General features: G+C 39.1%; 1 protein-coding gene across 1 annotated transcript; it reads right to left on the reverse strand.

The window, feature by feature from the left end:
- Window positions 1–263: 263 nt before the first annotated feature.
- On the reverse strand, window positions 264–6,797 carry LOC111923064 (secreted frizzled-related protein 2-like). The gene is made up of 4 exons (XM_023918687.2): window positions 3,562–6,797; window positions 2,871–3,040; window positions 1,899–1,991; window positions 264–854 (listed from the first exon to the last, which is right to left on the reverse strand). The coding sequence occupies exons 1-4, from the start codon at window positions 3,846–3,848 to the stop codon at window positions 544–546; spliced, it is 861 nt and encodes a 286-aa protein (XP_023774455.1). The 5' UTR covers window positions 3,849–6,797; the 3' UTR covers window positions 264–543.
- Between the last annotated feature and the right edge of the window lie 7,443 nt (window positions 6,798–14,240).

Genomic DNA, 14,240 nt, shown 5'->3' on the forward strand with positions numbered 1-14,240 from the left:
TTCAGTAACAGGGATCTGATTTATGACACCCAGTAACCAAGTCCTCTTGCGTCTGGGGCCAATCATACCGTGTTTAATTATTTATTCTTCTCTTTATTCCACTCTGATTCCCGCAAAAGCGACCAGCAGAGGGCAGCCTCCTTTCAAAATACTCCAACGGGAGAAAATGAGTATTCGTGAAATATTAGACAAGGGAAAGTTTAGGAAACTGGAGAAAATGGTAGAGTGGGTGGTATAGACAAATACATTAAAAGTAGTCAGCTGGATTTGAAACTGGTTTATGCTGTTTTTTTCACATATTACAATTTTTTAAAATCATAACTCAAAGAAACATTTATCCATAGCTGTTGAAGTCCAAACTGGACAAGAGTAGCTGTAACACTACCAAAAGGAAGCCTGATAACACTGGGGTTTGAGTTCAGCTTACAATACAATTTAAAAGGAAATTAAAGCTTTATATTGAATGTATAATACATTGCTATTTACAAGATAGGTTTGGCATGAGAAGCACAATCATCTTTTTACAAATAATATGATAAATATTTACAAGCATTTATGGTATCTCCACTTCTGAGTGGCCAAAGTCAGCTGGGAGTCCTTCCTCTGCCAGCGATAAACCTGTTTTACTAAAATGATGCCCTCCTCAATATTCCCCACAAGGAGATACACCATGGGACGGTGGGTTGGAGTCATCCTCTCTATACATTTTTCATTAATTAGCAGCCACTGTTGTATCATACTCTGAGTTTCGTAGGGCAAGAGTGAGCCCTGGGTAATGAATTCCACCTGGCATTCAATGTTATACTCTTGGTCCTCAAATGCTGTTCTCTTCTTGGACAGCTTTACTTTCACTGCTAAGGAAAAAGCAAAAGGAAATGCAAGTCACACCATTACTCAAATGCAATAAGAAACAGTACCAGTGAAAACAGGATAATTCTTTTAAAATGCCATCATAATTTATGCTGACAGAGTATGGTGAGGCCTTTTCCAGCAGAAGTTTAAAACGTTTTTGAAAAATAAATTTTATGTAGTAAAGGGTTTTTTTTCCAATTGAATTAGGTGACTAGGAAAAAACATGAGTAATTTATTTTTACCATCACCATGTTACGTCAGACTTTGGGTAATTACATCTTGTAAGCTGTTGGTCTTGTTCTTGTATCACAAAACTGTCCAGCAACTGCCCAAGCAATTTTCCTGAAATTCACCTAGTCCATGTGTAGAATGCCTCGGCAAAACCAGCTTGCTGATACCACTCTTTTAGACATTCCCTTTTCATTATAGGCATCTACCTACCCCACTGGACTCCATCAATACTTTTTAGCATGACATTTGTCTGCATTTCTTGATCTAATGCTCGCTAAAGTCGCTGAAAGTCTTTGCACTGCTATCAAAGAGCTTTCCAAGAAGTCTCTAGGGCAAACTCCACTCATCACTCCAATAAGAAACCAGGAGGTAAGAATTCCTTTTACTGATATGATTTTCTGAGTCTCCTTCTGAGTAAATTAGGTATCACAAAAAACTTGTTCACAAAAGTAAATATACACCATATACTGGTATAAAATCAAAGCTTTACTTTCAATTTAAATGCTAATAAAAAGCAAACTTGGTTATTTGGCTGCTTTTGACAGAAATATTTTACATAAAGCATGCTGTAGCCAACTAGACCAGCTATTTGGTTGGAAACTAGATCATTAGTAAATCTTTCATGCACAATAAATTCTCCTTATATTTAGATTAGAAAGAATTTATTCTGAAAATCAACCTGAAGCTAAGTTAGTAGCCAAACTCTTAATCCTTTGAAATCCCTGCAAAAACTGTCACTAATTGTAATCCTACTTTTAAAGCATTTAGAAGAAGAGTTAGTCTCTTTAACGCCAGGTACATTAGCAAGGACTTACCAAAGTTACTGTCACAGAAAACTTCAAGAACTCTTTTGTGTGTAAAGAATTCCTCCACTGTTGGGCAGGTCTGGCAGGTAGGCTTTGGTAGGACTGATAAGAAATTACAAAGTCTCATTGTTATCTTATGGAATAATTTGCTTTATTTTTCTGCTCTCAAAGCTGAGAACCCACTGTTTAACCACTGGGATGACAGACAAAATACAAATACAGGGCCGGTAATAATAGGTAAAAAGTCAACACACTTCCTGAAAACAAGGCTAGAGATGAAAAGGCATTTCATTTCCCATGCACATTCAGCCCTTGTTCAGACTGACAAGATCAATTTTCAGCAACAAATAAAGTAACAAATACAGTATAATTTTTAACACAATTACAGTAGGTGGTAAGGGGTTAGGTAGCTGATTCTGTCAGTCACTCTGAGTTCAGCTCAGCCTGTGAATATATATGAATTTGGGTGTGTTAGCAGGAACTTAATCTTACTCTTTTCCATAAAATTAGCAAATGTGAGTGCATTTGAAAATTTGAACATTAATGCCAAGATAGCTCATGTTTCTTTAAGAAAAATCAGATAAAATCATCCAAATTTTCCTAAGCTGATCTGAGAACCAACTTGTATACATAAATTCATCTGTGATGAGGGCCATTGGTAAGTCTATGAAGAGACCTCAAAACAATTCAAACACGGTGTGCTGCAGCGTGTATGACACTGCCCATAGCTGTGCAGGGTGGTGCCTCCTCCACTATCACAGCATGGCCTGCTGCACTGCTGACTGACAGCACAGGAGGTCTGCAGCTCGCACTGCCAGCACTGGCATCTGTCACCCCTCTGCACAAACATGTGAAGCAGTAAAGGTAGACTTGACTGCATTTACAAAATCACAGAATGCCTGGAAACAGTGTCCCCTGGATCTCCTTGATGCCTGGGAACACAGCATTTGGCCACCCTCCCCTCCACCATCCTCGAGCTACCTTTGTGCAAGTATTTATAGTCCTTGGTGAGAGGTGCCAGGCACATGTCCTCGTCTCCAGGGAATCGGTCGCAGTCCAGGCTGGCAGGCCAGGGGTGCCCATGGCAGAGGAGCACGGGGGCACAGCTGTCCCGGACAGCAGCACACATACTCCTGCAAGGATGGATGAACCTGTTGTCGGAGGAAATACCAGGCAGAGTCAGCTCAGTGATAAAAGAAACTATTGCAACAGTGATTCCTCTGCAAAGTACATAGTCTTTGCTGACATTTAACATCCTTCAATAGTAATATAATTCCAGAAGCAGCAGCTTTGCAAATTATGCAAGCGGTCTGTGTATGGACTGAGCTTACAATATTTAGTTATGATTTAAAAATCCTGTTTATGACAGCCTGAGAAAAGCTTCAGTACGAGCCTTATTCTATTCACTGCAGGCGCTTCAACCCCAAATGAATAAGACTAAAGTTCAACTGTAACAAAATAAAACATTATATCCTTTGACAACACCATTCGTGTTCCCAAGGCAAACAGAAGTTGAATGAGTTACTTTTTTTTTCTGATGAATACAAAAAAGCTAACAGAATTACTTCAGAAAAAAGTGGAGATCACCTTTAGATTATGACAAACTTATATTTGATTTCATTCCTGTTCTAGCAAATAAAGGCTGGCGTTTTGTACTGTGCTTGATACTTACGTATCTAAACAGATGGGTGCAAACAGGGAGCACAGGAATGTCCTCACGTGAGGGTGACAGTCTGTGTGTACAAGGTGCTGCCAGGTGGTGGATTTTAGGATAACCTCTGCCATGCTTGTGTGTCCCATCAGGTTGGGAAGTCTCATTTCAGAGTATCCAATCTTGTGGCACATGCCCATCTCCTTCGGTATCGCTATGCATTTCGTGGATAATCCAATGTCCAAGCCTGTTGCCACTCTTAGGAAACCATTCATGGCAAAAACAAGGATTTTTGCAGTCAATAACATCTTCCAGTGACTCCTGGGCTGCTGAACAGGGAGCTGTCAAACCACTCAAGTGCAGAGGCATGCTGAAAACCTTGTGGCTTATATATCCCAAGAGCTTAATGAACTGCTGGTTATCAACTGCTTATCAAATCACTCGAGACAAGACCAGGTCTTATTGCCTAATCAAGGGATTGTTGTGACAGCCAGTGAGGTGGAGAAAACTTATAGATGTATGTTCCCCTAGAACACTGACTTGGAACAGCCTTTCACATGTCCCATGGTGTCAGTGGCTGCAGCATGCTATGTAGCATATTAAATTTTGGCACCTGGAAGGTTCACTCTGTTCTTTCAAAAACAAATTAAGAGATCCCCCAGAAACAGGGTTGGGCAGACATGCTGTCTCCTGGGGCATCTGTGTCTCCTTTGTTTTCAGACACTGCTGACATGACAGAAAAAGCCAGCCCAGATTGACTTATCAAGTGAAAATGTTGTGCTTGTGCTAATGGCTCATGTCTTTTCCACTGTTTTACAATGTAGAAGAGGCACTTTCTTTTGTCAAGCACTATAAAAGAGACAGACGTCTGCTATTAACCAAGTATTTTGACTGGAAATTTGGATTCCTATTCTGTGATATGCTAAAGGCCCAGCTTCTATAAATTTTAATAGACACCTGAAAATACAGAATTGAATTTGTAGCACTGTTCTGACTATCAGTATTTATTCAGGAAAAAAGCAGTTACACGTTTTTATTATTTTGTATGAAGCCATCTACATTTAAACATGCTCAAATAATGCATAATTTCAACTATTTATTAATAAATTATAATTATATTGAAGTGTATCAAAGCAAAGTCTATAAAGTGTATCAAAGTGTATCATCATAACAGATGTGTACTTTTTCTGTTCATAGCACAGAAATGGTGTTATCACTGTGTACAGCTCTTTGCTATAGAGAAGCTGGGAACCAGTTAAGATGAAGAGGATCTGAATAATGCATAGCTTACCTATTATGAAAAGTCAGACTATGAGTTTTAAAAGCTGATGATCTAAACAAAGCATTTTGTGGAGATTTTTTTTATTTGATGAAAATATTTTTTTCCAATTAGTTGTAGGTGTTAATTTTTTATTTCCACATCTGGTTACATTATTTATTAGCAGAAATGTTTAGCTATTAATAATTTGTAGATCAATCTACTGTAAAATATATCTTGGATATTAAGCTAAAATAAGTATGTTCATAATAGTGTATCATCTAGTATTACTGATGCTTGATTGAAATACATTTCTTCAGAAACTGTAGTTTATGTGCTTATACTGAGATACAGAGACTTAAGACAATGCATCACATATAATTTACACGTTTATACTTAAAGATTAGGTTACTAATTCTAGCATCTTTGAAACCAAAAACAACCCCCTACTGCTTCCTCCTTAGCGGCCTTCTTTAAGCTACAAGTAAAATTACAGTATCTGTTTAAATAAGTAGAAAAAAATGGCAGCTTGCAAGGTCCCAGGAACTAAAAATGTATTTAAAACAATGGCCCCTTTTTCCTCTCATGCTTTGTTGCCAGAATGCTGTTTTTTCCCAGCAAATGTGGTTTTTCTGTATCCTATCTCAAAGCAAAGGAACTGAATACCTAACCAGGCTGCCTTAGGCCTGATGATGGCTTCCCTTTGACAGGTGCTCCATGTATTTCTTAAGAAGTTAGAGCCTTCAGTAAAAGTCTTATCCTTGCTAAATCTATGCAAGTGTGTCTGCAGGACACATTTTCACACAAATGCTCTTGCAGTGAAATAACTTCAAGAAGTTGCTTAACCCAAGGAGAGGCAGGTCCAGGCTGAGCCAGCTGCACAGCCCTTCATCTTGTAATTTTATGAAATTAATCAAATTCCTCTCTGTCTCCAATGATATTCTTCTGTAACACTTCTCTCATCTGATTGCTCTCTAAAATTAGGTGGCAAGATCTCTGGTGAAAGAAACCTTTCTCTTGCATGTGGAACACGGTATTACAGATTTCTAAATGGTCATAGAGTAAGAAAGAGTGTTTGGTCTCTCAATTATTTAGATGTTTTTCTCTGTGTTTTTCTCAGTGACTGTCTCACAACCTACAAGAAAACCTGATTCATCCTGAAACCTGACTCAACGTTGTTACTCCAGCTAATGAGGGGTTGCTGTGTCTCTAGCTGTGCCCTTGGTGCTGCTCTGCAGGAGGAGGGCTGCTGTGCCCCTTCCCAGTGCCTTAAACCAGCCCATGGCAGGCCTGTGCTGGGCTGAGCTCTGGCTGTACCCAAAACCTTGTGTGCTGGCTTGTGAGCCAGTGGGGCTGATTTGGTCCCCTGCATCACAACTGATGGACAGAACAGACGCAAGCATAACAAGAGTGTGTGAGACAAAGATCATCTAATAAGAGCTGATACCTCTCCTGGCAGACTTAGTCTCCATAGGAACTGTCTTAGAAATAAATGTATGTCTCGGAGACAGTTTCCTGCCAGGCTTCCCATGGAGTAGGTCATTTATGAGCTACTGCAGGGCTGTGCTTTAAAGTTTCTTTTAGCCTCTTAGAGGCATCCAACTATCTTTTGATTCTTTGTTTTTGGAGAGCTAACTTTTGGTAGACTCAAGGGCTGAAGAATTGTCACCAGTTTCAAGAGAAAAAATGTGTCTAAATGCCTTTGCTGGACACCCATGACTGTACTGGGTCCAAGGGTGGCTCTGAAATGAGATTATTATCCATAATTCATTAATTTTTGATAGGCATCTTCTGTCAGGAAAGAGAATCATTTACAGGAGATTCTGATTCCTTTCTGGAGGTGACTTGATTCAAGTGGGTCAAATTCCTTACCCTGTGCTATTTTCAGTGTCATATTTTATTAAGGAATTTATCCATTTGACATTCTTTTCACTACACTCCTGGGTCACTTTTAAGTAAGGGAAGTAAGTTCAGTGCTTCTGTTCAATAATTGATTGCCTGAATCAATTATTTTGATGTTCTTCATGAGCAGATGTTACCTTTGAACTTGGTTTGACAGCAAGCCTTTATAACTTTATTTTTTAGCAGGAGTCTTGCAGAACAGTTATTAAAAGTGAACATACAGAGTAGATTGCCATTGGTTGGGGAGTGCTACAGTTCAGCAGATGTTGGCAGAAGCATAACCTGTGGCACCCATGTTGTGTGCCATAGATTCTCCTTTTTTTGCAAAAACTCAGCTGCTCACTTCATGGTGGGGAAAACACATCAAGCAAATATATACACAAATTGATTTTGTGAACATAGTAAACTGTTCTTCTGTTGCCACAATAGCTAAACATTCAGACTGCACAGATACTGGTGGCTAGGTATTTCTGTTTGTAGTGATATATATCTGTAGAGGATGCTTGAACAAAGACTGACTAAAGTGAAAAAAAAAATTAGTTTAACAAACTAGCATGGCAATTGCAGTGCCTGCATACAGTTACAGATCTCAAAATCTGGAGTCCAGCTACTGTTCTTTGAGACTTCTGAAGAAAGCTGTGTGGTGGTTACCTTAGCCATAGGCTGTATTTATTGTTCCTGGATATGAGCAAGGGACACCTGCTGATGGACTGTGATAAGAGGAACAGTGGCTGGAGGCTGCTCCCTGCCCACCTCTGTGTCCTCTCCTTTGACTGTTACCAGGGAGACAGACAGAGATTAACCAGGAGCCACCCATCAGAGCCCAGGAAGAAACAGGATTGAAATTTTCTTCAAAGAAAGCAGGGGGCTGAGTGCAAATTTGCAGATATAGGGATTTTTGGTTTTAATCTAAACATTTGTTGCAATATTTGGATGGAGTAATTTTTAACTGGAGTCAACTGCAGAGATGTAAGCCTCCCAGACTAAGATCAAAGCTTGTAATCATGCAAGAAGGCAGGGGAGAGGTGGTCCTTGCTCTGATGAAAGCTTTGCTGGACTAACATCTGCAGTGCAGGAATTACTTCATAACATTTCCTCTTCTTTATGAAAAAAATAGTCAGGCCACATATGGTATCTGTAAAACAGCAGAGATAGAGTCATGAATGCCTTTGAAAAGGCCTCATTAATTTATTTGTCACAATGGCTTTAGCATTGGTTCAATTTTTTAAAAGACAAAAATACTGTATTTGCTTATAAATCTGCAATGGAAATTGTTACAGGCCCACTGCTTTGGCATGCTCAGTGCTGCCCTTCTTACTGTCAGTTGATTACCTGAAAGTTTGTATTAATAGTGAAAGAGAAATTCGATGCTTTGGGTGACCCAAACTTAGTTTCTGACAGTGCCACATTTCTCCTGGAAGCCTTAACCCTGCTGCACTGTACTTCTGCACACACAGTTGTCCTGGTTAACAATGATGGGGGGGGATGCTGGAGTTAAACATGTTCAAATATGAAGTGTTCAGGTGCTACAAGAGTGGGGAGAGGGCATGTAAATACCCATGCAGATCCCAAGAGTATCACTCAAAGCACAATATTTGTGCTTTGGATATTGAACACTATACAAAAATGGGGTAAATAGCATTTTCCAAGTAGGCCAAGTCAGGGCCAAAAAAAGACACAGGAAGATGAGGTGACTTGCTAACCAGCTAGCAGCTAATGCAGGCATACAAATCTCAGCTTTGACATCAGTGTTCATTGACCCATTCAGCTTTTGGAGGTCCTGACCAGCAATGTTTTGTCAATGCAGAGCAGGACAATTTGTGTAAAGTGATTTTAGAGGAAGAACTGAAATTCCATACTGACTAGTGGCACTCACAAAATTGCTTTTAGGCCATGTCCTGTGTGCTGCACGTCAGGGCCTTATGGTGAACACTGCATTGGTTAAATGCTGTGTGAAGCTGTTTGCTTTCAAGGTGTCTGAAAATAGGAAAGAAATGCTCACACGGTTGTTGTTAAGAAAGTGAATTTTGTTTTTCAGTCATAAAAACTATGTCAGGATCAACAGTGTTGTTGATTTTGCTCCAGGGGTAAGCAAATTCCATATAATGGCTTTCAGGTGGGAGCAAAACACAGTCTGTCTGAATTTAGGGTTTTACACTATTGATCATGTACCAGACGAGCACCCTCCATAAACAGCCAGTAGTAATAGCCATTCCTCTCTGTTCTCCTCCAGGTAAAAAATTAAATGTCTTAGGGTATTTTTATTCTTTGGTTGGTATTGGTTTGCTTTGGCTAATATATTTCTTTTTAATCTTGAGTTGATTTTACTGGATTTCAGTTTTGTTTTGCTCTGATTTAATGTTGTGAAAGAAAGAGTATTTGGCAAATGGAGTATCAGGTATTTCAGGCACAATTTCTGACACTCCTCTTTTAGACTTAAGTAGCTTTTGCAGTGTTTTGGCAACTGGGCTGATGCTGGTTTTCCCTCTATCAAATTTCTACCATAGCTGAGTCCCCTGTTATGTATTGTCTATCACAAACAGCTCCAAATGAAATAAAAAGTGAAGTTAAACACAGAGCTCACTGAAGTGTTTCTAAACTTCTATGAACATAAGGGAATACAAGTAGACTCCAACTCTTCATAGGGAGACAAGGAAACAGCTGTTTGGGCTACAAGTAAACATTACATGCCAACCATTTGTAGTCCATTGAGAAAGTAAACATCGTCACCTTGTCTATTCCCCCTCCCCGATTCTCTCTTTGTCTGTGGTCTGTAGCCGACTAGTGATCATCAAGATAAGAAAAAACCACATTAAGTCTTGAAAATAGTGTCTGGCTTCTAGCTGCCACTAGAGATAGCTCTATCAGTTAAACAAGTAAAACCCCGGGAGAGTGCTCTGCTGACTCCAGCACGCCTGGAGCCCATCCCTTTCATGTCGCTTGGCAGTATTTCGAATTTAACTTCTATGTATTCCAGCCACCCGCAGGAAATGCTCTTGGCATCTGACGCTATCACAACACATGGCAGGCCAGGCTTGATTCACTTTAACACCATGGGAAGCAGCAGACCTGAAACCCCTGTTTAAAAGGCAAACTTCAGCCTAAGTACTTTGTTGAAGAAGCAAAATTTAAATAATTTCTGTAACGTTTCACAAATACACAGATGTGCTTCAAATACCTGAATTAGATACTATGGCCAAATCTTCTATAAGCAAGATTACCTCTGGCATTTGCATAATTTTTTTCTTGAACAATGTAGATTCATAAAATTATTCATAGAGTCATCAAATCATTTAGGTTGGAAAAGACCTTTAAGACCACCAAGTCCAGCCATAAACCTAACACTGCAAAGTCCCACTGCACCACATCCCTAAATGTCACACCTACACGTCTTTTGAATACTCCCAGGGAATGTACTCAACCATTTCCCTGGGCAGCCTGTTCCAACATTTGATAACTCTTTCCATGAAGACTATTTCCTCATATCCAGTGTAAACCTTTTCTGGCACACCTTGATGGTAAAATGTAATCTTATTCCAGACACTGAATATATATTTAAATCTAAATAAACAAAGCAAATATTCTTGTTTCAAATGTTCTTGCTGAAACCAAAGACTTGTCAAGAAATATTCAAAGTTACACCCTGGACATGAATCTGGGCTTCTGATCATTAGAATTCCAGCAGCCTTTTTTTGTTGTTGTTACAAATTTCTGTCCAAACCAGGATTCATATTATTTTTAAGACTATAGAATGGAATTTTAAAATTTCAAAATGAAAATATATTTTCTTGATAAATCCTAGCTTTAGGTTTCCATGTTAGCAAAGTTTTGGAAAGAGATCTATTATGTTTTGCTTTCTAACTAAAATAATTCGCAAACTTTTAAATTCAAATACAGAGATGCGTACTAAACCCTATTCAAAACAATTAGGTGCATCCAGAACTCTAATGTGTATATAGACAATATTCAAAAACTTCTCCAGACTCTGAGAAAATATATTTTTAACTGTGGCAATTTCAAATTACAAGAGTAACTGCTTCACAAGCCAGTGTGTCCATTCATAGGGTATGATATATAATTTTTAGCTGACAGCTATACCAATATGTGATGGGAATAGTTATTTTCTGTTCTGCACCATGAACTATGTGCTCAGAGGCTAAGGATTACTCACTGACAGTGTGAATATTTTTTTTCACTCTCCCAATTTTAGATATTACCTTACCCACACATTTTGGACAAGGATGACCACAAAAGGGAGCCTTTTGAAGCCTTTAAGGCACCTTCCTATCCTCACAAAAGACACACTTGCTATTGCAGCTGCCACTAATCTACTCTTTTTTCAGTATTCCTCATATATCAAGGAACTTAAAACATTTTTCAAGGTTCAATGAATGAAGCAGCTGGCCTTATGTGTAACCTGTTTCGACTACAAATGTTTAGCCAAATCACACCTCTGTGTGAGGACTGAAGAATTCGAGAGACAGCAGGAACACAGCACGGTGGCAGACAACTGGCAGGTCCATGCCAGGCATTAGGTGGATTATCATGGGCAGCTCTAGATTTCAAATGTGATAATGGCATCACAGACACTACTTTTTGATTTGAACCTTTATGATTTTCTCTCTGTTGTCATGCAGGGATAGTATCTCTGTAAATACTGTCTAAGTCTTTTTGTCTGTCTGAGGAGACATCTAAAACAGTTTTCTAAAAGTAAGTGTATTCTGCATCTTGTATTCTTACTAAATCTTTTTATATGCACTTTAATAGTGAATGCATAGTGCCTTCCTCTAACACTGATGCAGGGCCTGCAAAATCTATAAAACCTCAGCAATTGTTCCTAAAAAGAAGATTCATATTGCCACAACCATTCCCACAGCAAGCTTGAGAGTTACAGAATCAACCACTTCATCCCCTCCCTTCTGTTTTGTGGGACAGCCCCATTGGTATTCATGAAAGGCTTCAAATTCTCTGCAAAGGGGAGAATTCAATTTCTAAAAACCCAGAAACCAAAAGCCAAACTAAACACATATCAGTCTTTAAAGAGAAAGCATAGATGCAATGTGCTATACAAAAAGATAGGGAAGGAAAAATACCTTCTCTTTTTCTGAGCCTTGGGGCAGATGGTAGGCTCCTTTTTCTCTCAGATGTCTTTAGTTGCACACTTGCCTGTTGACATCAAAGACATGTGGTTTCTATTACCCTATCTCGAAGAGAAATTCACTGATAAAGGAGTCTCCACCCTAATGATTAAACTCTATTTGGATTTCAATAGCTGGGCAGAGCCCCTGAGCCAGCAGGCCAGGATTAGAGGGTCTGAGACTTCAGCGCCCATTGCTAATCTGGGTGCAGACTGTGAGGACTGCCTGTGACATGTTATGTCACTTGGTCTTCACAGCCCTTTACCTTCGTTCCAGGGCAACCATTTTCTTCCACTGGAGCTACTGGGAAGTGAAATGTGTGAATCCATCCTAAATAGCTACACAACAAGAAGAACTGAGTAAATAAGAAAAAATGTAGAGCAATCATTTAGAAATACCTCAAAATCAAACATTACCAAAATGATGTCTAAAACTACGGTTTACTTCTAATTAGTATATGAAGCTCAGGGAGGCACAATCAGAGAAATAAATTTACAGTTAGACAGGAGAGGCTGATTTTTTTTTGGTCTTAGGATCCATTTTCATTCTTTAAATAGCATTAAGGGTTTCATGCTGGTTGCAGTGATCAAAGACAGATAACTGTCTCCACAGGAGGCTCCTTTCATTATGGAAACCATAGAGGAGCAAATAGTTTAGAGGGGAAGGCATTTTGAAATTAGACTGGAGCATCCAGAGAAAAAGGATTTGTGATTGCAACTCTAGTTTCACACCATAAAAGGCACACGTTCACCTGACAGTTTCCTCAGCTTATTTCCTTTGCTCTTACAGCTGTCTGATGAAAGTGATAAAAACTATTGCCACTCCCCATAAGCCTTGTTATATTTACATCTCTACTGCAGCACTATTAATGTTAAATATACTGGGAGAGGAGATCTTTGAATTGTTTGGTGAGAGAGAAAACTACTTTTAGAAACCTTGAGAGAAAATGCTATGTGTTTCTCTTAGTGCTGAGTAGCATTTTTCTCCCTGATATTCTAGCAAAATGAAATAGAGGCACTGCAGTTACTGACAGACAGGTTCTGTACCTAAGGAAGGCAAAGACAGTTTCCATAATCCATGACTATACCCTAGAAGGCAATATTCTGCCTGTTTTGCTTATGCTGAGTGTTAGAATACATCCTATTGATGTCAGTGTCTTATGGCAGACCTTTTTGTGAGCAAAACTGACAAAGGTGGCCAAGAGACACAGACCACTCTTTCACTCTTTTTGGTGAATTATCTTTCACAACATTCTATAAAATGTTTGGTTTCGGTCCATGATGTTGAAAAACCATTCAGTATGGGAGGTGTTTTCCCTGCCATAGGCTACTTCATCCTAATATCTTGGCGTCAGCAAGGGATGCTGCAGATGCATATGCCAGTCTTTAAGGGGAACAAACAACTTCTGTCCCTGTGCTTACTGAAGTCTTTCCAGAGTAATTCTGTCCCAACACTGGTGGGAGAAGCCAGCTTGGGTCCATGGCCACACATGTGAGGACATTCACCTGGCTACTTTTTTCTTTGAAGATTAGATGTGTTTGATTTTCTTGGTTAGAATACTTCTTGAGTAGATAAAACACAGAAAAATGAGGGGAATTAGTGCTTCAAATTCAGCCTACTTCCAAGTATGCATTTTTCTCCTTTCCAAAAGAAAAGGACCATTTGTTGTAGAGTAACACAACCAGCCCTACTCTCCCAAACATGCCCATGTTTACTAAGGTCTAACATTTCTGGATGAGAGAGATTTAGTCTTATTTAAAAATCCTAGCTGATCACAAAGGATATATGAACCAGCAGATGATGTCACAACACCATATTAGAGAAGATTTTATTAACCCTAAGGGAGCCCTGAGGCATCCATTGGTATGAATTTGATACATTAAGGCAAGCCATTGTGTGGGACACAGCAATGCTCTCTGCTTGCTCAGCTCAGCTCTTCAGCCTTTCCTGAGCATTTTCTCATGGGAAGTGATGCTTATCCCACTGCTAAGATTTGAGGTTACAGCTTAAAGGGAATTTTCCCTGTACATAAATAATTTATGTCTCAAATTACTCTAATGATACCAAACACTAGTTATGGAAAGCAATTCAAAAGCTGGAAGACATGCAGCAAGTTCATAACATTAATCATATCAAATCCAGGTGATCAAATCCCCTAAGCCAGCCATAAAGCGTAAGAGGCCATAAAACCCATTGAGAAACGTAAGGAAACATAGTTAATGTTCTGTTTTGAAGGCTTGCAATGGCAATACTGAGTAGAAAAAGTAATTATAGTTATAGTGAGCTGTTCATTAAGAGAATCACACTTGTTTCATTTTGTCTCCAAATATTCACTGATTTTTGTATGGCCATAGTTCCACATCTGTTCTGAAAATTCAGCAATCTGAATGTAAAGAATTACC

This window comes from Cyanistes caeruleus, chromosome 4 (genome assembly GCF_971803275.1).
Source record: "Cyanistes caeruleus chromosome 4, bCyaCae1.hap1.1, whole genome shotgun sequence".
NCBI classification, from domain to species: Eukaryota; Metazoa; Chordata; class Aves; order Passeriformes; family Paridae; genus Cyanistes; species Cyanistes caeruleus.

Excerpts from the sequence above, each read along its gene's own strand:
- LOC111923064 (XM_023918687.2), bottom strand. The coding sequence starts at position 3,848 with ATGTTATTGACTGCAAAAATCCTTGTTTTTGCCATGAATGGTTTCCTA. Across the intron at positions 3,041-3,561 it reads GCACCCATCTGTTTAGATAC|GTTCATCCATCCTTGCAGGA; the intron begins GTAAGTATCAAG and ends CTCCGACAACAG. Across the intron at positions 855-1,898 it reads TTTCTGTGACAGTAACTTTG|CAGTGAAAGTAAAGCTGTCC; the intron begins GTAAGTCCTTGC and ends CTTTTTCCTTAG.